This window comes from Patiria miniata, unplaced genomic scaffold, assembly GCF_015706575.1.
Source record: "Patiria miniata isolate m_02_andy unplaced genomic scaffold, ASM1570657v1 HiC_scaffold_23, whole genome shotgun sequence".
NCBI lineage: Eukaryota > Metazoa > Echinodermata > Asteroidea > Valvatida > Asterinidae > Patiria > Patiria miniata.
Genome location: NW_024037062.1, coordinates 9128382 through 9151064, shown reverse-complemented (window position 1 = coordinate 9151064; position 22683 = coordinate 9128382). Strand labels below are relative to the sequence as shown.

At 39.6% G+C, this 22683-nt stretch overlaps 1 protein-coding gene across 8 annotated transcripts in view; it reads left to right on the top strand.

Moving 5' to 3' along the window:
* Positions 1–474: 474 nt before the first annotated feature.
* Positions 475–22683, top strand: part of LOC119731296 (histone acetyltransferase KAT6A-like) — a 64023-nt gene continuing 41814 nt past the window's right edge. For 2 of the 8 annotated variants that reach the window (XM_038204441.1, XM_038204435.1), the window contains exons 1-5: positions 475–748; positions 2528–2610; positions 4535–5369; positions 21569–21686; positions 22312–22424. In XM_038204441.1, the coding sequence (XP_038060369.1) occupies positions 4803–5369; positions 21569–21686; positions 22312–22424 (798 nt within the window). In that variant the 5' untranslated portion in view covers positions 475–748; positions 2528–2610; positions 4535–4802. Of the gene's footprint in view, positions 749–771; positions 1119–2527; positions 2611–4534; positions 5370–21568; positions 21687–22311; positions 22425–22683 lie in introns of those variants that run through there. The other 6 variants (XM_038204442.1, XM_038204440.1, XM_038204434.1 and 3 more) reach the window with 5 other exon arrangements.

Here is a 22683-nt window from a genome sequence, read left to right as displayed (position 1 = left end):
ATGTGGTTTTCATATCGGATACGTGTGCGATGGATGTGTATGATAGCCACGATTATTATATTTTCTAGAGCACTGCTGAAATCTGATTTATCGTGAGAAAGCAAAAACGTTTGTTTTATTTTCTTCAGTTTTAAAAGAGCATCAAGGGACAAAGCTGTGAGATGAAACGTAGACGCAGATTTCACCAGAATATGTAATAAGCCAATCAAATCATGTTTTGATCTTCGCTTGTCCAATCATATTGCGTAATACAAAAGATGTAGGCGTGCGGCGGATCATCCTTGGCCATTTTCAGTTAAAAGAATTTAAATCAAAATATTTACGAAATTATATTTCTACGGTTTCATATATCAAAAATCATTCAAAGTATGAAATACTCTGATTTTGTAATTAATTTGAAAACATATTTGTGAAAATTGTCGTCTGAAAATTCAAGATAATTGGTTTCTGTGATCACATTTGTATTGATCGGAATTAAATTCTCCTTACCCTATCTGTTATTCGTACAGCAAGTTTGCAAGCAGTGGCGTATAGCCAAATTACCCGTATCGACAAAAGTTACAAGGGGCGATTGATCAATTTTCTGTCGTTTTCATGCTTGAGTGCAGATTTATTACGTCTTTGAAATATAATTCAAAAATCGTTTTGTTTGGATTCAACCATGTAAATATGACCCCATTTGATGTAAGATGGCGACGGTTATTGAGCTTGGATTCGAAGCCTTCTGTCAGCGATTTTATCGTCTGCCGTAAGTTGTCACACACTGAATACCAAATACACCGTACGTCATGCGTTTAGTACGTGCACGTAACACGGTGAACAATTTATTATTTTTATCGAACGGAACCAAACATTGCTTTGTTTTTTTTCGCTAAGTGGAGGTGATCCCATGCATACCTTTGTTGCTCGGGATGGTCGTTAACTTCAATAGAGTGCCCACGGCCATGGCGACCGACGTGTTAAGTCCTCGAGATAATGAGTATTTCCAGTGATATTGACGTACGATTTCGTTGGCACATTGAATATTTTGGAGTGTGCGCCATTCATTACTGAGCTAGCCATGACACGATGATCACAAACATGGAATGAAGAAACGTGCATTGATTTTTTTTATAGTGGTAAAACTGGTTTCCTAATATTTTTGCAAGTAATTTAACACTCATTGCTACTCTGCTGTCTTTTGTGCAGTTTTCCTGATCAGAATAAACCTTAAAAATGTCCACATGTTCCAAATTAAAATTTGAAAATGAGCTCCATTCTCACATAAAGTTAACACTTGCACTTTTGCAGATTGCACTTTGCAGTGCAATGGCACTTCAAAACATTTGAACAGATTTGCCACATTATCATGATAATGTAAGAGTATGAAATATGAATATAATGTAAATGAAATGTGATGGACCCTTCATAATTATGTGCATGCGAGTACAAAAATTACATTCTTTTATGATTTGAAAATTTAACACCTGAAAATTTGAATGGCGTTCAAACAATTTTGAAGATGACATATTCTAGTGGAGTAATGTTCAAATATTTGCCTACATTATAAACCTGTTTCCATAACTAGAACTTTTTATTCGTATATCATGCATGTATGTCATTCGCCATTAGAAAATGCTTATTTTACCAAAAAAGTTGTGCAAATCAACCCTGTTTAGTGGAGACTTGTGAAATATTTGAACCGTATTCATGAGGCATTGTCGGGAATGAAAATTTTGAATTAATTACTAAAACAGAAAATTGTCGTAAAAGATTTTTACAAAATTGTGTTGTGGTGATGTATGCTTCGCAAACGTGACGAAGCAAAATCCCAGATCAGCCCCTGATTCAGTCCTTTATATCCTGTACACATATATACGTACATGTACATGTACATCTGTAGTACATGTACATGTACAAAATGTAATCAGCATCCATGTTGTGGCAGACCTGTCTCACATGTAAACTTCACATGTGCAACTGAAAGTAACACCATGCCCATAATGAAAGTGGTTGCTCATGTACATGTACATCATACATGTACTACAAATTTGAAATATTATGACACATCTAAAAAATTTCCGTTGCATCATATATTTGTAATGATGATTCATTGTGAAGTGTAAGACACCATACAAAATTACATGTACACATGTCATTGCCATGATTAACATACAACTTGGTTGTACATGTTCTTGTGTATTTACAATGTATTCTTGATATAAGACTGTGTGTTTATGATGAAAGGCTTGGAAATTTTGGTTTGTTTTTGTTTTAGTATGCAAGTTCCTTGCTTTTCTAATGGCAAATGTCCATAGACCGTTGTACGGATACCGCCATCTTTGTGATCATGTGGTAATCTGTGGGGGGCACTTCATCGAAACTATGTCCCATATGCCATTTTGTGCTAGGTGCATGATGGGATATATTTTCAACAAATCTGCCCCCTCCCAAACATTACCACGCGATCACAAAGATACTGTCTCCCGAATGTTGTATGAGCGCTGTTTTCATTTCCTAATTTCTACATTTTATGCTCCTTTTTCAGGACAGTTCTGAAGAGATAGACACGATTTGTTGACTTCATCAAATCAGAAAATCTTTAATTTGTTGTTCCTCACATATGTTACGGTAAGTAGGAACACTATCTTCATTTTAACAGAAAGTCTTTCCGGAAAACCAGAATTCACTGTATGTATGTTCCCAGTTTGTATAGTAAAACTGAAGAGCATGCTGTGTAGTAGGCACTAGTGTCCATCAATAGAGGGCGCTTTGCCATCATTTACAACATGTTGCAAGGTATGAGTTATCTTGTTTGGCGACTGGGGTGGTGGTTTCGAATAAATACTGGTAGTCAATTTGTAAAGATTATAGTTATTGAAAAATAGATTAACGTTTTGCGGTATCACTTAGTGCGGAGTGTGGCCTAGTGGTTAGGGTTCGTGACTCATAATCAGAGAGTCAGGGATTCAAATCCAGCTGCTGGTCATGTGTTGTGTCCCTGGGCAAGCCACTTTATCTAACATGCCTCTCCACCCAGGAGTACAAATTGGTACCGGCATTAGCTGGGGAGTAACCTGCGATGGACTAGCATCCCATCGGGGGGGAGTTGAAATATTCTCATTGTTTCATGCCACAGAATAACCTCCCTAATATGTCAAGAGTTGACTGTCAATTGTAAATTTTAAGTTCTGCAACGGCAAGTTTGACAGGGTCACCTGGGTCACAGACGAATTACATTGTTAGTTTTACATCACTAAAAAGTGTTGTTATCATGTGACTTCGTGTTGGTCACAAATATTGACCCCAGTAATTCACACGTACGCCATTTAATGAAGAGTAGATGTATTTACTTTACGTTAGATTCTCAATATTTCTGCTGTGTTCTGCGATATTATTGGTGCAGTTTTCCACAAACCACATCCGGTAAATCGCAGGGCACCCTCCTAAGATTCTGAAGGAGCACGGTACGGTAAAGTTTACGCACGATGGAATGTTCACAGTCACTCGTGGTAACTTTTCACAAAATTAACTCCAATAGGCCTACAAGCAATACGAGACTGACGTCTACTTCACGGAAACTATAAGCAAAGTAAGAGGCATGCTAACCTCGGAGAAAAAAAATCTGAATTCAGTGACTCAACGATAGAAATATCCATGCACGCGCAACCGTTAGCACATCCATGCCCTGAATAAGATTAGCCCAATATTTGGCTTTGGGGTTCTCTCACTGACGTACGTGACCCGGCCTATGTCCGGGGTCCGGACAGTCAGGGTCACCATTGTAGTAGGCTAAGATCGTGTAGTGCCGTGCGCAGTTGGTAGTAGGCAAGCATTCAATGTTGTGATGGATGGCAAAAACTGTGAGAAAAAACGCGGAGCCAACACCCAGTTCTGGGCCGGCACGATTATGACAACCGTACATGTCACAGGTAGTGACCATTATGCCATTTGATAAAAAATAAGTCCTATTGTCTAGATTACAACATACTACGTGGATGCTTGCCAAACGCTTGCCTACTGCAATGGTGACCGATCACGGGAAACCAGACGGTCACTTGGTACTTTGATGCCATACGTTCAGAACCTATAGTTAGCACAACTTTACTGTTACGAGCAGTGCCGTGAAATTGGCCCCTTGATTCCGTTCCCGCCGATGTTAAATAAATTCAACAGTCTTTTTTGTACATGAATGTCTTCTGCGGTCACATGTTGCAAGATCTGGCATTTCTTGCTCCATCAACGACGTTTCCTCCCTAAGGGTCCCGCTCGGAAAGAATACAGCTTCGACCCCACTAAGGTCATGGCAAAAATATACTTCAGAGATTTGGCGCGCCATCCATCATGCTTGCTCCAGTTTGACAGCAGTCGGCCAAAACAAAGTTCAAGAGTGTGAAACTTGTGAGTCTAGAGCCAACTCTTTAAACACTTGCACACCTCATGTGAACTTTGCAATGCGGTAAATACTTCGCAGGGAGTTTCACGATTTGTTACATTTAGTTGTGACTTTTAATTTGTCAGATTGAACACAGTTTGGTTTACATTCTTTTTGCAGGTTTGGTTGCGAAAAGTAGGAAGTGAGCCTCATCCCAAATCGGAACATAACAAAGGATCGTTTAGAACTTCACTGTGCGTGTAGCCAATTTTGATGAACCTTGCCAGTGAGTGTATTCGGAAGGCATTCAATTCTGCTCTGGAGTATTTTTAAAAGCCAGGATGCTTACGCTTGCTTTTGGCGACGAGTACAAAGCAATGTGATTATAAGTGGTGTGGAAATATAAGCTATGCATGCCGGTAGCAACTGGTTGTGATCGCCGGGCATAATGGTGAAGGATAGTGATTCGTGCCTCGCCAATCCCAAGTACACGCAGTGGATCCTGGATGCCATCTCTAAGATAAAAAAGCAGAAGCAGAGGCCGTCGCAGGATCGCATCTGCCATGTCGTCCACGCCAGTAGGGGACTGAGCGAGGCGCACGTGCTGGAACAACTGGATCTCAGCGTCAAGGATGGCAACATTGCCAAAGTGATCAATAAAGGGATCGCGTCCTACCGCGATGGGGACGCGCGGAGCGCCATGAAGCGGCGCGGCCCCGCGGCGGCCACCACGGTCGCCAACCGGAACTCTAACATGCTCAAGTTGATGCACAACGCCATCGTGAGTCTGGGCGACAGCGGCTCGACCCTGAAGAGCATTGAGCGGTTCATTCGGCAATCGCACGCCGACATCAATCACGGCGAGCTCACGTCGCAGTTGAGGCTCGCGGCCAAAAAAGGTGCCGGGAACGGCAAACTTTTGAAGGATGGGCGCATTTACAAAGTACCTAAGGCACTCGGTGGAGGCACGCGCTCAAGAGAGACGGCTGGTGGCAGTTCATCAGTCAAATCAAAGGTAAGGAACAAGCTTGTCTTGAGAATATCAGATTTACATGTTCATGTGCATACACATATAACCTTTTTTCGTCCACCATGAGGAGAATCGGGTCTGATCGTACTTGGGTCTGATTATTCATGCGGATGCAAAGCGAATTGGACATCGCAAATGATTCCCAACGCAATTCGTCGATGTTGAAATGTGTTCAACTTAGCCTTTTTTGTCCATCATGAACAGAATCGGGTCCGATTGTACACGGGTCCGATTGGTCTTGCGAATGCGGATGCGAAGCCATTAGGTCTCTCTCAGATGACGTCATTTCCTTCAGACCAGCCACTTGCAGCGTCAACTTACATAATGCGCATCGGCTGCATTGTATTTCGAACAACAAGCACGCGTGTTTAAAACATGTTCAACACTGCGCAATGCGTGCTTGGTTGCGTAAAATACCGGTATGCAGAACTTTGTAGGTCTCCTACAGAGATGGCCGTCTTTGCGAGAGAGACATAGTGGATGTCGCAAATGGATTCGCAGTGAAATTCGCCGGAGTTGAAAATGTGTTCAACTTGGTAATTTGCAGTATGAACAAATTTTGTGACGTAGCAAATTTGCATTCACTTTCGCGCCGAGTATGAACTTGCATTTTCACGGGTCAGGTATGGATTTTGGATTTTCTACCCAGGTAGAGCCTCTCGACCCTTGGTCCTGACCAGGGTTAAATTTTACCTGTGTAGAAGCCTTGTTGGATTCTTGCTGGTCTGAAAGGGTTCCCAAAATTGCAGTGTTCAACCCGGGTAGCTGAGACGATAGTGTAGAAAAGGCCTCAAGATCAGGCCTTGAAATTTTCCGTTCACTTCCGACTACCCACCAGTTCTTGTTTTTGAATGTTCATGCATGGAACCAGCTGAAGAAAAAATACTTTGACGACTGAAAATTTACTGGCATTTCCATTGTTGGCATAAAAAATGTGTGTAAAACCCTTACATGTAACTGTAATTGTCACAAGTTGGTTAGAACCGAAGTAATCTCTGTGATAAAACTGAAACTTGCTACCAACCATACTGTATTCGTATTTTATAAAGACTTGAAGACTTGTACATGTACTTCACGATCATTTCCAGGAAAAGTTTAACTCTAACCCCTATGGTGATGTACTAGGAACCTTCCTCACTCTTGTAAAATCCAACACTAAATGGTGAACTCAACACCCAAACTGTTGGACTCTGATTATGGTTATATGCCTGACTTCATGTAAAGCATAATCAGTTTACTAGTGCAGTACTCACTCCAACAGATTCCAACAAAAACAGTTGGATTTTGAAGGGTTAGGGTTGGTTAGGCTTAAGAAATTTGCACGTAGTACAGTTTCTGAGTACTGCTGTAGAGCCCCTCGGGTTATCAGTTCAGTGATCCCTACTGTACACTGTTGCCCTGAAAAACTCCAAACATTTTGTTTTGTGGTTAAGGAAGCATCCCATGTGACCTTGAAAGTCTGTAGACTGTAGTTTGTGGTCACAGCAGTAGGCCTAAACCACAAAATAGTGCAACACATCTCTGTATGTACCTGGATGCCTTTTGTTTGGCGCTACCTTTCTGTGTGGTTTATGAAGAAAGTAAACACTGAGTACAAAGAGTGTCTAGCTACATGTACAACAGTACATGTTCAAACATGTTGCAGATAGTCATTGTAGGTTGAATCGTACCTTGAAACTCTAATGTGTGTTGCCCATTGTGGTCGAGTAGGCATAGACGTGTATATTGCACAGTCATTGGTGGTACATTGTAAATGTAAGGTCAAGTTTTGATATTGCATTTATGTGTCTGTCAAGGTTGATAACTGTTCTGGTGGGACGTTAGATTTGGTAAAGGCTTAAGGTATTGAGGAAAAGAAAGTAACAAAGTGGTTCCTGAAATTCAGAGCAATCATGGAGGGTCATGAAAAAGTCATAGAATTTTGTTATACAATCAGTCATTGAAAGTTATTACTGTTCCAAGGAAAAAGTCACGGAATGCTGCACAATCCATACGTCTTCCACTTTGCATTTTGACAGTTCGAAGTACGTCCTCTTTAAATGCATGTATGCGCTATTCTTGTTGCATGTTTAATGCACCATTCTGATGCTTTTGGGGTGCTCAGTGGTCTTGTGTCAAACTGGAAGGCCGAAAGGGAGTGGCGTCCCTTGCCTCAGTGTGATGGCTGGCCAGTGTATTGTCAATAGGCTCCGAAGATGCCGAAACTGCGGAGGATTTGGTCATGGAAAGCCCTTTTTTGTCCTTAAAATATAATTATTTCTGGTGTTTTTTTTTTTGGGGGGGGGGGGGGAATTATAAGGTCAGCGTTTACTGTCTTATCCACCATGAACTATTGCATGACTTGAATATACAGAACAGTAGGATGTATATTTTTGGCATGTACAGTATGCGCACATGGCATGTTCCGTCCACTGGGCTCTCCGAAGTGGTCAAACAGCGCCCTCTCTAGTTCGCACACAGAGGCCATAGTCTCGCATGGACAGTGTTACATGTTTGCATACATGTACTGGTACAGTACATGTACCTTGATAATTTTAATAGTGGTGGGATTGATATCCGGTTTTTCTACTATTTGGTTTGACTTTTGTAACTGGACATTCAAAACCAACCTTAAAAAAAATTGAGCCTTCCATTTTTTTTTTGGTGACACAAGGTACAGAAAATAAGTGGAACATCTCCCAATTTGCTCCATAGTCTGTGATTGTGACCGCATCCACTCGCTAGTGGTTTTCTTGGTTCGTGAGTAGCCTTCTAATTTGACTGAGGGATCCCATCCATTTTTGTCACCATTACAGCTCTGGAGTTCATTGCATGCAGCATCTCACTCATCACTTTTTTAGCGTGAATGTGAAATGGAAAGTTCCAGTGAAATCGGATAATCGATCTTTGGTTTAAAAAAAAAATTAGGATAACCGGATTTTGAAATCTCTGATATCTCCCACCACTAAAAATGTAAATGTCTTGTCTTTCCAAGCAGTTTGCTTCGTTAGTATGGTATGTACTTGTATCTTTGCCTTATTCTTCAAAATGTCATCTGCGGTGCCCAAGGGAGGGGAGGGGGGGGGGAATGCCTGAGATTGCTCTTCAAATCTATTCTATAGAAATGCCCCATTTAGCAATCGGTATTGTCATTTCTGCCCCAGAAGAGACCCGAATGTCCCCAAAGTCTATGGGTTGACACTCTATCTCTTGAAGTGTAAGCCGCCGAGATTTGTTGACGATTCTGTTCAGTTCTGTTAAAGCTGCTCTCGGCTCTCCCCATGCTGATTTTCAGATTCACCTGAGAAAAAATAGATTTGATTTTTAAATTGCTATTTTCCTTGCAATACAAAACTTGTCTACTTCGAATGAAAGATCACACGAAAAAAATACTCCCACGTTTAGTTATGGAATATTTTTCGAATTATTTGCAGCTCGACATCATTGAGCTTTCGCAGGGTAAACTGGTTCCCGCCACCCTATCAGACTTGATAATGTAGGGACCAGGACCGGTCTACTCACAAGTCGGATCTGTTTGTGCGCAAAAGTGAAACCAAAATACAAGCATAGTTTCGGAGGGTTGCAGAGTTAATGCAGATGCCTACCGATAAAAGCGATAAAAACGCAGTTTTCTTCATTAAATTCAAGGCATATGTATGTAGGATCATTTGCTTTTCATGCATTCTGTTTGTTTCCAATAATAACACCACTCAAAATCCAAAGAAGAATGTTCAAAACCTAACCTGTTGAAGTTTCAGTTCGGTGGATGTTACACTTTCGGATGAATCAGTGAAAAACCATGCACATCCTTTTGATCACGAAAAACAATTTTGTCATTTTAAGCACTCTTTATTTCCAAAAATCAATCAGTCAATTGTCTGATCGTTGGAAATCACCTACATGTATGTTACTCGATTTCTTCTAAATGACAGCAAGCCAGACGGAATAATACCACATGGTTTTAATACCAGTACCATCTTTAAATCCAAGTAAGCTTTTTGATAATAATTTGGTAGGTTTCTTGTGGGATAAATGCAAATGATCCTATATGCCTTTCTAGGGTGTGTGGAAATCATATTAAAGGGAATATACAACATTTGCAAACATCAACAATCAAAATTACCCAATTATTATGAAACAACTTGATGTCAATTAATTGTTCCATTTCAATTTAAGTGGGGTCAGGGAACCAGACTGTTTTTCTTGATTGTTTTTCTTGGTGTTTCCAGTATTTAAGAAAACAGAACCTCAAACAAGTCAGCATAACAATATTTTGCTACATAAAAATACTATTCCCCCAAATCCATCCATTTCTGGAAATTACAGCAAAAGCAAAGGTGGTATATTCCCTTTAAACTTGCAGGATTCAGGACTGCTAGGGTTAAAGGGACACTGCATCCTGGAATATGCCCAATTGGGCTACAAAACACAATTTGAAAGAACTCATGTTAATCGGAAAGAGCATTTAAAAGTAGGACATAAACATCCACACAACTATCCTTTATAAACTGGGCGCTTCTGTAGTATTCTTCTGTTATTCGTGCGAGAACGACTTTCGGGGTCCACTTTTGCGACCCAAAAAGTCGGGCTGTTCATGCTAGTTGTGATTCCAGCCGTAAGAGTTCGCCTTTTGCGGACGTCTAAGAAATCACATTTTGTGCATTGGTGATTGGTCACCGCTGTTCGTGAGCACGGGTTGCGTGTACGTCCTGTGTGCAATACTTGACACACGCAACGTGTATCGTACATTGTATGAAAACGACAGGAAACATGTATCATACTCCGTCGTGTCCGCGGATGTGAACAGTCAGGGTGTTTTTCGTCTTTTCTCGGGAACGGTAAGACATTAATTAGGTTGGTTTCCTTTCAACCAGATGTTTGAAATAGGATAAGTAAACAATCCAAAACGTTAAATTTTTCGGGGATTTCAGGACGCAGTGCCCCTTTAATGACTTGATGCTCATTTAATCATGCTAATGGTGGTTGTGTTCCAATGTGTGGGCCACATGCTTAATGAACTTCCTGCCTGATGCAGTGAGACCGAAATAAAGGGTGACTTGATCAGGTCATTGTCTGGTCAGGTCAGGTCAGGCATGGTCCTGACTCCCCAGTCCCAAGGTTACACCCCCTGGGACCCGTGGGACCCTCTAGGCATGTCAGATGACCCTCTTGGAAAAAAAGCAGACATTTCCCATGACACCATTGATGAGTGTTGCTTGACTGGCCATAAAACTGTCTGGAATGTACAGTACATGTACATGTACATTTGTACATGTTTAGATCATGTACAGGTACATGTACCCTACATGTACATGTAGTCACATGTACACCAGTCAATCGGGGACGTCCTATTGTCCCTCTTTTGTTGTACTTTAACTTTTTAGGAAGACTCCTATATCTTTTGTACATGACCCCAATCGCTGATGTATTCTGGGTATCGCGGACGATATTGTTCTTTTTTGTTCTCCGTCTTTTTAGTCCACGGTTTGAATGCCTAAAGACACGCCCACATGTATACATGTACAGACATGTAAATATACATGTACCTGTACTTATACATGGGCCATTCTATAAATTTGGGGTCCGTTTTTTCCTGTCCCTGTTAAATTTCACATGTATGATTTTATAATTCTGATGCACTCCTTAATGCAGGCGTCCTCAAAGCGTATTTATGAATAGCTAACTACCTACCCAACAAATGAAAAAAAAATGTTTGAATCCATTACGAGTGATACTTATTGCAAATTAGAAACTATCAAAGTAACAGGGGCAGGAAAAAATACCCATAATGTACAAATAATTATATTCATTGAACTTTACATTTGCATCTTATTTACATGTTACAAGTCGGGATGAGGAAAAAAAGGGTGATATTCTATGTTTCTATAAACTAGAGTGCACAATGTCCATTGCAGAATGAAATAAAATATACTAGGCTAAAGAAGTGCCTTTTATAAATAATTCGTGAAATTTCAAGACAATAAAGGCAGTAAACAAAAAAAATGTGTGTTTAAGGGTAACATCCTAAAAATTATTCAGGTGGATGGTAGAAAAATAATTTTATTTTGTAATTTTTTTATGTTTGTCTGTCGGTCTACTACATGCTCACTTTGTTTACTTTAGGATACTTTTAATTGTTTTTTTTTGTTCAATTAACCTGTTGAATTGCATAACCAATAACACACAAACACCTTTGCATAGCGAACACTTCTTCGTCTTCAAATTTGTATACTTTGTTTTAAAAAAAATTAGGCCAAATATCAGGCATGCATTTTTTTCCTCGGATCTACTGATTTCCTCATGTTTTACTTCTCATGAATGCCATTACAAATTGAAAAACACTGTACAAAGTCTTGTGTGGTTAGGAATTTGTTCATTTTTTTGTAAACTGTCCAAATTGCATGCCTGAAATATGACAATAAACAGATTGAGGTCGGTAATTTGGCCGCCGAAAAATCCAGGTAGGTTGGGCAACCGTAAACACACAACTTTGTTTTCTTGACCTTCGTGGCGTGCATGAATTTTAAAACCCTACATCAAAATACTGCAAAAAGATTTGTACTTGACTGCATATATCCTTGAAAATTGCTGGTCATGGGTGGAATTTTTCCATGAAAATAATTAATTCTGGTTATAATTGTTTTTTGTTAGCTTGGAAATTGTCTATCACAAGGCTATAGACTGTCAAGGCGAAGGGTTTCTTAGAAAAAAAAAATAATTTCAATGTCATTTGAATATTAAGTCTTTATTGCTGTATGTGTACACAAAATAAGTTGATAGTTTATGGATTGTGCGGCCTGTACAATGTTGTACAAAAGCACAGATACATTAGTGTATGCATATTAATTTTTCCCCATTTATGTAAAAGTGCAGTTGAATCTTATATTGGAAGCAATGTCTTCGCACACTGTTTGAAACATGGTTTTTCAATGAAAAAAATGCTTATTTGGTATGTACATATGTACGTGACTACATGTACATGAATCATACTTACATGTGGTGTTGTTCATTTTGATCCCCGCCAAATTGAAGCACAGTTTTTTATCTAGAGCATTGGGTCCCATTAATCTTTGTTAAGAAAAAAAAAAAAAAGTCACGTCAAAATCAATACCGTTTATCACCGCCCGGCTCAGTAATAAATTGGACCTCTTTCATTTTTCAAAGTGTATTTTCTTGTCTGGCTGTTGAGTGGTCTTAACGGTGGGCCAGATACGGTGTCAAGTTTCAACCGCTTCAATGTTGTTTAGAAAATTAGAATATCGGTTGATGAAATACCCCCGGAAAAATAGAACCAGCGCCAGGGCGTAACCCGACACCGCGCTTTGCAGAACATTGTAAAAAAAAAGGGTATCCCGCATTATGTGCGTGCCTCGTACAGTGGGTACAGCTGTGCCAGTGTACATTACATGCACATGTAGGGTAATGATGGATGCCGTTTGTGAAACTACCGTAGCAGTACTTCCACATATGGGCAGATTTGGGCAAATTTGAGGCTTGGCGTGTTGTTCCAGTTGAGTCCGGTGGATTTTGGTGAAAGAAGTCTTTAGTGAAATGCCTCAAGTTGAATAGACTGACTTTTTTTTCTCGTATTCATAACACAATAAATCAAATTTGCATCATGCACAAACTTTCAATGGTGTGAATGTGTATGCAGTTTTGATTGTATGAATTTCACATTTTATCGGATTATTTATTGTGATTTATGTAGTTTTAAACCAGTAATGTTGGTAATTTGATTAAAACTTTATGACAGAGGAAGTGTGGTACATGTACATGTATACAAAAGAATACATTGTACACCATTCATTTGTGCCTCAAACTCAACAAAAAAGTCGCTGAATGTGAATAAGTTTAGTAAGACATGCAACTTTTTCCATGGATCCGCTGATATCCTTGTTTTCCTTTTACTTTTCATGATTGCCATATTTATAAATTGAAAAACACTGTTCAAAGTCTTGTGTGCTTTGTGGAATTTCCTCGTTTTTCTTTCTTTCTGACTTCCCAGTTGCATGTATACATGAACGTATTCAACCTACATGTACATGTTCATGACTGTTAGATAATGTCATTATGGAGGTATCATAGTTCACTGTTCCATTCATGTGGCACTGAACCATGTTTTATGTCTCTCAGTAATGTACACTATGACAATCATGTAATCATTAACCGCAGGACTGTGTTTGTTTCATACCCCCTGCCCACAAGTTCAAAGGTCGCAGCCGAAGTATGCGCTGGGGATTCACTGTTCGTTCCAACCTCCAGGGCTGACCCCTTGTATATCCCTGTGGGAAAGGCTGGCAGCTTGTTGGCAAATTGTGTTTTTAGTGGGTGAATGGCATCCCGTAGGCCGTAACCCCGCTGACCTCGCCTGTAGTGAAATGTAATACATCCTGTGTGTGTGTTCGGAGAAGTGTACATAGCGTGTTTTTTTTTGCTTGGGAAAATTTGAGTCGCTAATCATGTTGGGTGCCTGTCCTGGCCCATTGGGTCTCCCGAGAATGGGTGATGTGAGTCAATTCACGTGGACGCTCGGCTGATCGTTGAGGTTAAATCTGTCAACTCCCAGGTGTTGGGATTACACCATTTTCCCATTGACTGAAAAGAAAAACGTCAATAGCGTGATTGATATATGAACAATGGAACAATTAAAGGTAACCTTAACAGTGTTAACAATTAAAGGTGCACAATTTGAGGCAACTCCCAAGTGTTGCGTTTTGCACCATTTTCCCATTGACTGAAAAAGAAAAACCGTCAATAGCGTGATTGATATATGAACAATGGAACAATTAAAGGTACACCTTAACAGTGTTAACAATTAAAGGTGCACAATTTGAGGCAACTCCCAAGTGTTGCGTTTTGCACCATTTTCGCATTGACTGAAACGAAAAATTGCAATAGTGTGATTGATATATGAACACTGGAACAATTAAAGGTACACGTACACTTTCGTGTTAACAATTAAAGGTGCATATTTTGAGGCACCGCACGTTTTGAGGCAACATTTTGAACAGAAACGTACGTGACCAGAATTACATAAACTTACATAAAACAGCAAATGTCCAATGTAAAGATGTGTGAACTTTCATATTCTACTTTCTAACAATCTTTTGAAATAATGTCATTTCTAGGTCAATGCATTTTTTAGCCCAAATTGGCGCATTCTCTCAAATATGCTGTTTTAAGTTACTTAACTGATATTACATGTACAGTGAAACAGCAAACTACATGTACAGTGTAGGGCTGTGCATCAGAACCGGGTACCCGAGTACCCGACCGTTGATGTCAGGAACCGGTTCCAGATTATGGAATTGGGTACCTGTAACCATAGATATAGAATAAAAAGACTAGATCGGCAGCGCGTCCACACGCGCCCATTCACTGTGCGATAAATCTGCGCCATTTTGGTTGTCGCTCGTGGACGCGCAACAAATTGACGTAAAGTAATGGAGCTAAATGTATCTTTCCTCCAGCACCGTGACCTAGCTCAACGCGCGCGAAGCTAGAAATGTGCACCGAGTATTTACGCGCTGCGCTCACGCACTCTTACACGTTGGTGACTTTTCATTTCAGCTACGGGATCAATAATCAGTTTATTTTCTGCAAAGTAAACCGATTTTAAGACAACCAAGTTTACTAAGTAGGCCCTAGTCATATAATCATCAGCATCGATGTTCAAGAGATACTGATTGAAATAAACAACAAGAGTAGACTGGGATTTCAACATAATGAGAACGGTGTTTCTTATTTATTCTCTTGTGTATAATTATTAGCATTGAAGGTCTCAAGTAACAGAAATATACTCGCATTGTGTGCGTAAACGGCAGTGCGTTCGTCACGTCTAGCGCGCAATTTGTATCTTTCCTCTAGCACGTGACCCTCCATGCAAGGCCGCGCGTATGCACGCGCTGCCGATCTAGTCTTTTTATTCTATATCTATGCCTGTAACCAACTTTACAAATTACTACATTTTGTTAGTAACTTCTCAGACAATAAAAAAGAAAGGTTTTGAGTGTCATATGTGGAGGATTTTAAAAATGAAAACCAGGCTACATGGGAAAACAAAGCATATATTTCACATGTGACGCTCGTGAAAGCTGCAATTTACACTGTAAAGCTGTAAGTGTAAAGCTCACTGTACACACACTTGTATCTTGCTGTATTGACGCACCGATGTGGCAGTATGATCGTGCGGTCCTTTATGAACAATCTAAACAGCAACTTCCGAGATTTGAATTTCGGGTTGGGTTTCTTTCACTGGTATCCGGTACCCCTTTTTTTTTCCAATTGGTTACCTGGTTCCCTTACTACCTGTAATGCACACTCCTAGTACATGTTAATCTTAAATCTAAAGAGATACAAAAAAAGACTTGTGTTAAATCTAATTTGCTTGTGAACAATAATAATTTGACCCAAATTTAATAATATAAATCGGTATCATGCAGTATTCACCATGGGTTAAGGTTACGTATTGTACATGTTTATTGCATGTAACAGAATACATACATGTACATGTACATGTACGCATGTACTGTACCTGTAAAAGTGTCTATTTCTCATGAATGAGCTGTCGATTGTAATAGGGAAATTCCCCATTCAACATTTTTTTCTGAAGACGAAAGATCAAACAATTGAAATATTAACAAACTCATTAACTTAAAACCAGTGCAAAGAATGACCACTAAATAACTATAGACCAAATTAGCTTTCATGGGCTATTTTTACACAACGGAGTAATACGGAGGTATTTCCGTTTATGGGGGATAAATGTACTAAAAATGATTCATGATTTAAACATTTGGGTCATGATGATATGATCAGTGTGAGGAACAGGAAATCTAATCTTGTAAACGTACGCAGCACTCGAGGGGTGAATATGTAATTTCCTGGAGAAATTTATTCTCGATTTTGGAAGTGTCAGAATCAGCTCTTGAGTCATTCCCGTTCCTGGGCCATGAAGTATCTTTCATATTCTAAAATTAAAACAATTGCCTAATGATTCCGTTGGTTTCTTCACATGTACAGTGTATGTCATCATCCAATGAATGTAGACCATTGAATAGCGCAAAGTAAATCCATGCACAAGTGTTTGTACATGTACATGTACATGTACCCGTATATCCACACCAACAATGTAATTAAAGATGTACGTGTCCTGTCCCTGTTATTTTCGAGTTAACATCGAAAAATATATTTATATTCTAATTTGCCATTTGTTGGCATTACGAAAGTTATTCACTTTTGAGTGAGACCGAACAAAAACAAAAATTGGCCCATATTTAGTTATGGAATAATTTCTTGACGAAGTTTCAATTATTTGCGGCTTGACGATACTTAAGTTCTCGGAGGGTAGACTGGTTTCGGTGGAAAACGCCAGTTTTTCAGGGTGCTTTCCACACTATTTTCAACTGTTTTGGTTGTTAGCGCCGAACTTACCAGTAGGTGAGCTGTGATTTTGATCTTTTCCGCAGGGGAAACAAACTAAAAAGTTGTCTAACATTTATTTGATATTGTGTTCCCTGCCCAAAACGTGACTTTAGTTTTGTATTTAAATGACTATGTATAAGAGAGCGATTATACCCATAATGCCCTCGTTATTAGCAGTTTTGATTTTAATGTTTTGTTGTGTTGTTTTTTTTTTCCTGATGTTTATTTGTTTATTTTTTTTAATTTTTTTTTTTTTTGAATTTTTAAATATTTGTGGGATTTTTTTTTTTGCAAAAATTATGGAAAAGATTCTGAGTGGAATCACGATTCCCATACAGAATTGGGATCAATTAAAAAAATGCTGAATTCGCCCAAGCCTACTATATTGTATATTGACCGATAATGTACGGAGTCTACTTAACAGGGCGGATCATCCTTTTTGTATGCAAAACCAGCTATAAATAAAAAAGTGTTTCCAAAGCGTTGTAGGTACTCATAAGAAATATTTTTTTTTAAATGGAGGTTTTTGTATTAAAATAATGTAAACAAGTTGAAAAGTTGTCCGGCGAAAAGAAAATTGAATTCATTGAATAACACGAAGAGTACCTCTTCAATGACTGAGGATAAATTTATATGTACGAACAGGTTTTCTTTAACTGATCGTAGACAATGAATCACATCAGGGGTGCCTTTTTTTCCCCCTTGAACCGAGATCACAGCATTAGTATGCAGCTATTTCAGCAGATCAGTCAAGGTCGCAAAGGTCGTGTCAAGTACACATTACCTCTAATGGCCTCACATGGGCACACAGGTGTGTGGCACTCCACCCCACTTGCTACTGTGGAGTTGTTCTTCAACACAGTCCTTTACCAATGACAAAACAGTTAAAGGGAATATACAACATTTGCAAACATCGAAAAATAAAACTACCAAGTTTTTACGAAATACCGTAATAGGATGTTGGTAAATGACAGTCTTAAGCATCCTGTAAAATTATGGCACCTGCTTTGAAGTCATTTTCAAGAAAATGGTATTTTTGTAAAAAATTTCCAGCGGTGGTCGGCACCGCCGTTGGACAAACCTTACTATATTTCAACTTCTGCTCCAAATTGACCATTAATTCAGTCCAAATTTTGTTTGCTATTGGTTACATGTTCTTGAACGGGTGCAGGCCAGCTAGACTGGTACCCTTACCTAACAATTTTCCGGCATCTGTAAATTGATCCATTTCATATTTAGTGGAGTCAGGGAGCCAGACTACTTGAACGATTTTGTTTTCCTGGTTTTTTCCAGCATTTCCGAACACAAAACTTCAAACATGTCAGTGTAACAATATTTGATCTATTATACTAACCCCTCAAATAGTTCATTTCTGAAAATTACAGCAAAAGCCAATGATGCACATTGTATATTCCCTTTAAGTGTGTGATAAAGGTACAGACAGTTGATGACAAATATAGGACACACGTACATGATTTGTAATGAATAATACCAGCAGTATAGAAAAATGGGTGTTGGCTTTTAATATTGATGTCATGGTTCACCTGTTTTCTGTAAACATACATACATGTACATGTACATGTACATGTATGACATGTTGTACAATATACATGTATATATTATTTACTCATGCATACATGTTACAGTGCAGTACATCTTCATGTGTAGTGCCATTGCATTGTAATTTGTACATGTATGTACGGTACACTTGTACATGTACATGTATTGTACATAAACATGCAGTTCATGAACAGTGCTGTAGTACTGCAGATTGTACAGGTTTATTTACATACATTTCAAGTACATGTACAGTGCACTACAATGTACAATGTACATGCTTATGTGCAGTGCTGTTGTACCAGTACAGTAGATTGTACAGTACATGTTCTTCATGTTCAAGGTGCAAAACATGTTGAAGTGCAATACTGTAGATATGCACGTATACTCATGCACTAATGTTCATATATGTGTACATGTACCAGTACATTTACGTGCAGTGCACATGTTTACAAAATGTACATGTATTTTCAGTGCTGTAGTGGTGTAGATTGTACATGTTCATTCATGCACTATATTCATTTACAGTTCAGTACATTCGATATTAGGTTTTGCCCTTCACCGACGTGTGAACACTCTACAGGGTGAGTAAAAAAACAACAACAAATGTCGGGACTATTGTTTTATTGAAGTTCTGCATGCAGCACTTTCAAAATCTAGGCCATGAAAGCCCAATTCATAAGCTTTCTTTTAGTACAAGAATCATTCAAATCACTCATGTACTTTTCAAGTTACATAATTTTAAACACAACTACCATTTTAAAGTTCTGTCCACGGATCACAGAAAAGGTGTGCATTCTTTCAGCAAACGAAAATAATTCACACATACCCCTATGTGATTTGTTTTCGTTGTGCTGAAAGAACACTAACCTTTTTTTGTGATCCGTGGACAGAACCTTAAAACGGTGGTTGTGTTTAAAACTATGTAACTTGAAAAGAACATGAGTGATTTGAATGATTCTTGTACTAAAAGAAAGCTTATGAATTGGGCTTTCATATCCTAGATTTTGAAAGTGCTACATGCAGAACTGCACTAAAACAATGGTCCCGACATTTGGGTTTCGTTGTTTTTGACTCGCCCTGTATACTCAATGTGTTACCTCCCCGAGTGAAAGTTTGAAAAAATCACTCGGGTGGGACTCCAACCCACGACCTCCTGCTTTCTTGTGCAATCAGACGTATTACCACTCGACCACCGAGCTCAAATCTGACGTGGCGAATCAGCCAACCGAACCCGGCAAGCTCGGTTTGCTGAATAGTTTTCGGTGGTGTACATGTACACGTACATACGTATACCGTACATGAATGTTTACTCTTCTGTGAAAAACATCAAGATCATTGTATCTAAAGATGTGTACACATCTATACATGTAGTTCAAAAAAATTGTTAGAATGTAACATCCAGTTTGATTCGAAAATTTTAACAAACGATTCAGGTTGCACACTAAATCAAACAAACAAACACATTGATTTCAGACAAATGGAGGGGAAAAGGCGGGTGACTCAGATTATGTGCACATTATGGTACAGATGTTGCACATGCAATCTCATATAGGTAGACCTGCATGTTGACATGTGTCATGCTGTGTGTTGACTTAACCTCTTGAAAACAGGAGATCAATGAAAAATACAATGGAGCACGCCACTCTTTCCTCTTCGCACAGCAGTACTTAAAAGCAGACGCACATCCCACACGAAGATTTTTGTTTTTTCGTGTAGTCTTAGGCCAAGTAAAAAAATTAATAGTTTCTCGTCTGGCTTTTTATAAAAATGAAAGGAGGCAGCCTGTTCGTTCGTACTCCCGCCCTGCAAACAGGGTGCTGGGAAGGGCTGATGCCACTTAACAGAATCTTGTGAAGGAAGTAGGGATGGCATTATGGGTAACTTACCATGACCTTCGCATGCGGCTAGCGCGCTATGTATGATAAACAGGTGTAGCTGTTTGTATGCTGCATTGTACGTCACTAGGTCGCGCAAAATCTATCCAATGAGAGCTCAAAGAGATCAGCCCTTCCCAGCGTCCTGTTTGCAGGGCGGGGGGTACGAGCGAAGCCAAGATGGCGAATTTTCAAAGATGGCGGATTTTCCAAGATGGCGAATGGGTTCTTCCATTTTGAACTTTCATATACATGTAGATTTTGAACTTGCATATAGAGTTTTGCTGGAAACAAATGAAAAGATACAATAAATGTAAATCTACGATTAAAAAAAAATTAAAAAGTGAGCCGGGAAAAGGAAGTGGGCCAGGGCGAGAAACAGGTTTTTGTTTTACTTGGCCTTGTTGTAATCACATGCGTATTTTCTTGCTTTACTAGGAACAAATAATAAGTAACCTGCATGAAATGCATTCAAAGAAGTATGGAAGCAATGGAATATATGTATTTTTTTCAATTTTCTGGAATGGTTGTTTTATATTTGGATAACATTCCCGTTTGGAACACTTCATCAAATTTCGGTATTAGTTTGCAGCGAAACTTTGTGTCGAATTTCAGAAATTTGATTTATTTTTACTTTCGCCCTTGTATATGGAATCATGGTACAGCCTGGTATCGTACCATTGTACACGTGCACACACCAAACCATACAGGATACGTTAATGTTTGTTCAAAGTTTCAAGGAAATGCAACTGATTTTAAATTGTCATGTACGTGGCATACATGATGCATCAGACAGAAAAATTCAATTGCTTCCTGTAATTTATGATCAGATTCATTAAACCATTGTGCCGCGGTATGACTTCTCGTACAAAACTTGCACGTGTACAAGATTTGCCCCCAGCCCTGATGAAGGACAGATGTCCGCAAATTTGGCACCTCTAAACGATCAGCGGTGAGCACTGATATTGTTTAGATTTACATTTATGTATTTGTACTGTTTACTTCGTATATGTACAGTACGTGGCGTTTTGTGATCACTTACGAGATCCCCAGTGCGAGGGACACTCCGCGTGCCCGTAGTGGTTACGGCACGAATGGCGCAAGGTACGCATGCCTAATTTTATTCTGAACGTTCGCAAATTTGAAGCGTCTTCGCGTGAGCATCAAACGCCGTCAGCAATGCACTCGAATGTCTCTCCCAGTGGTCTCCCCCAACTCTCCCTTTGTAAACTGTTGAGGGGGTACTTGTGCACGGAGTCCATCCCTAGTGAACAACAAAGTAGACGCACAACTGTTCAGACTTTTTATGCAAATTTCTTTTTACTTCTATCTCCTCCCAACTTGCAGGATGATCGGCCCGTCGCCCCTCCCATGGCTGTGTGTAGTTGTTGCCAGGGAACGGCTGAGTGTAACCGGGAGGGCAAGCCGGAACCGCTGCTGTCGTGCGTCGATTGTGGGAACAGCGGTAAGAAAGAAGTCAAGGCTTGTAAAAGAGATTTAGTTTAGGAGTCCATCACAAGTCACAAGTACGTGTAAGTCACAAGTCCAGTCACAAGTCCAGTCACAAATCCATCACAAATCCATCACAAGTCCATCACAGGTCCAATCACAAGTCCATCACAAGTCCAGTCACAAGTTCGGTCACAAGTCCGGTCACAAGTCCAGTCACAAGTCCAGTCACAAGTCCAGTCACAAGTCCATCACAACTGATGTGAGAGAGGCAATTGTAGTAAAGTGTCTTGCCCAAGAACACAAGCACCATATTCCCCGTCGGGTTTCGAAACCCATCCAATTGTACACGTATGTATCCTACAAACCATAACCATTGCACCATGACCCTTTACAAAACTGATGTGAGAGACTAGAGAGGCAATTGTAGTAAAGTGTCTTGCCCAAGAACACAAGCACCATATTCCCTGTCGGGGTTTCGAAACCATGTCCCATTGGACATGTATGTATCCCACGTACCTTAACCATTGCACCATGACTCTTTACAAAACTGATGTAAAAAAAAAATGCACAATTTTGTTTAAGGTTACCCCGTTTTATTTATAATAAACTCTTTTTGGGGGGCTGTTTATCTTGTTCAGCACACCCATCCTGTCTGCAGTACTCGGCCGTACTGACTGAGAGAGTTCGTCAGATCTACTGGCAGTGTGCCACTTGTAAAACATGTGCAATCTGTGACAAGCGGGGAGATCAGGTAGGTGGACTGTTAACATTTGCGATTTCACCTACGCTACGTCGAAAAAAAATGAAGGACGGCTAGAAAGTAGCCAGACGAGTAACTTGGGCCAGTAGGCTTCTACAAAACCGGTTTTGCTGGCCTATATTCATTTTCTTTGTACCTGATTGACTGACTGATTGATTGACTAACTGACTGTTACTTGTGAATTAGATTTGCGTAAGTCTCTCCCTGGCCAAACGTTTGAGTTTGCTGTTCCCAGAGGGCCAGCCAGCAG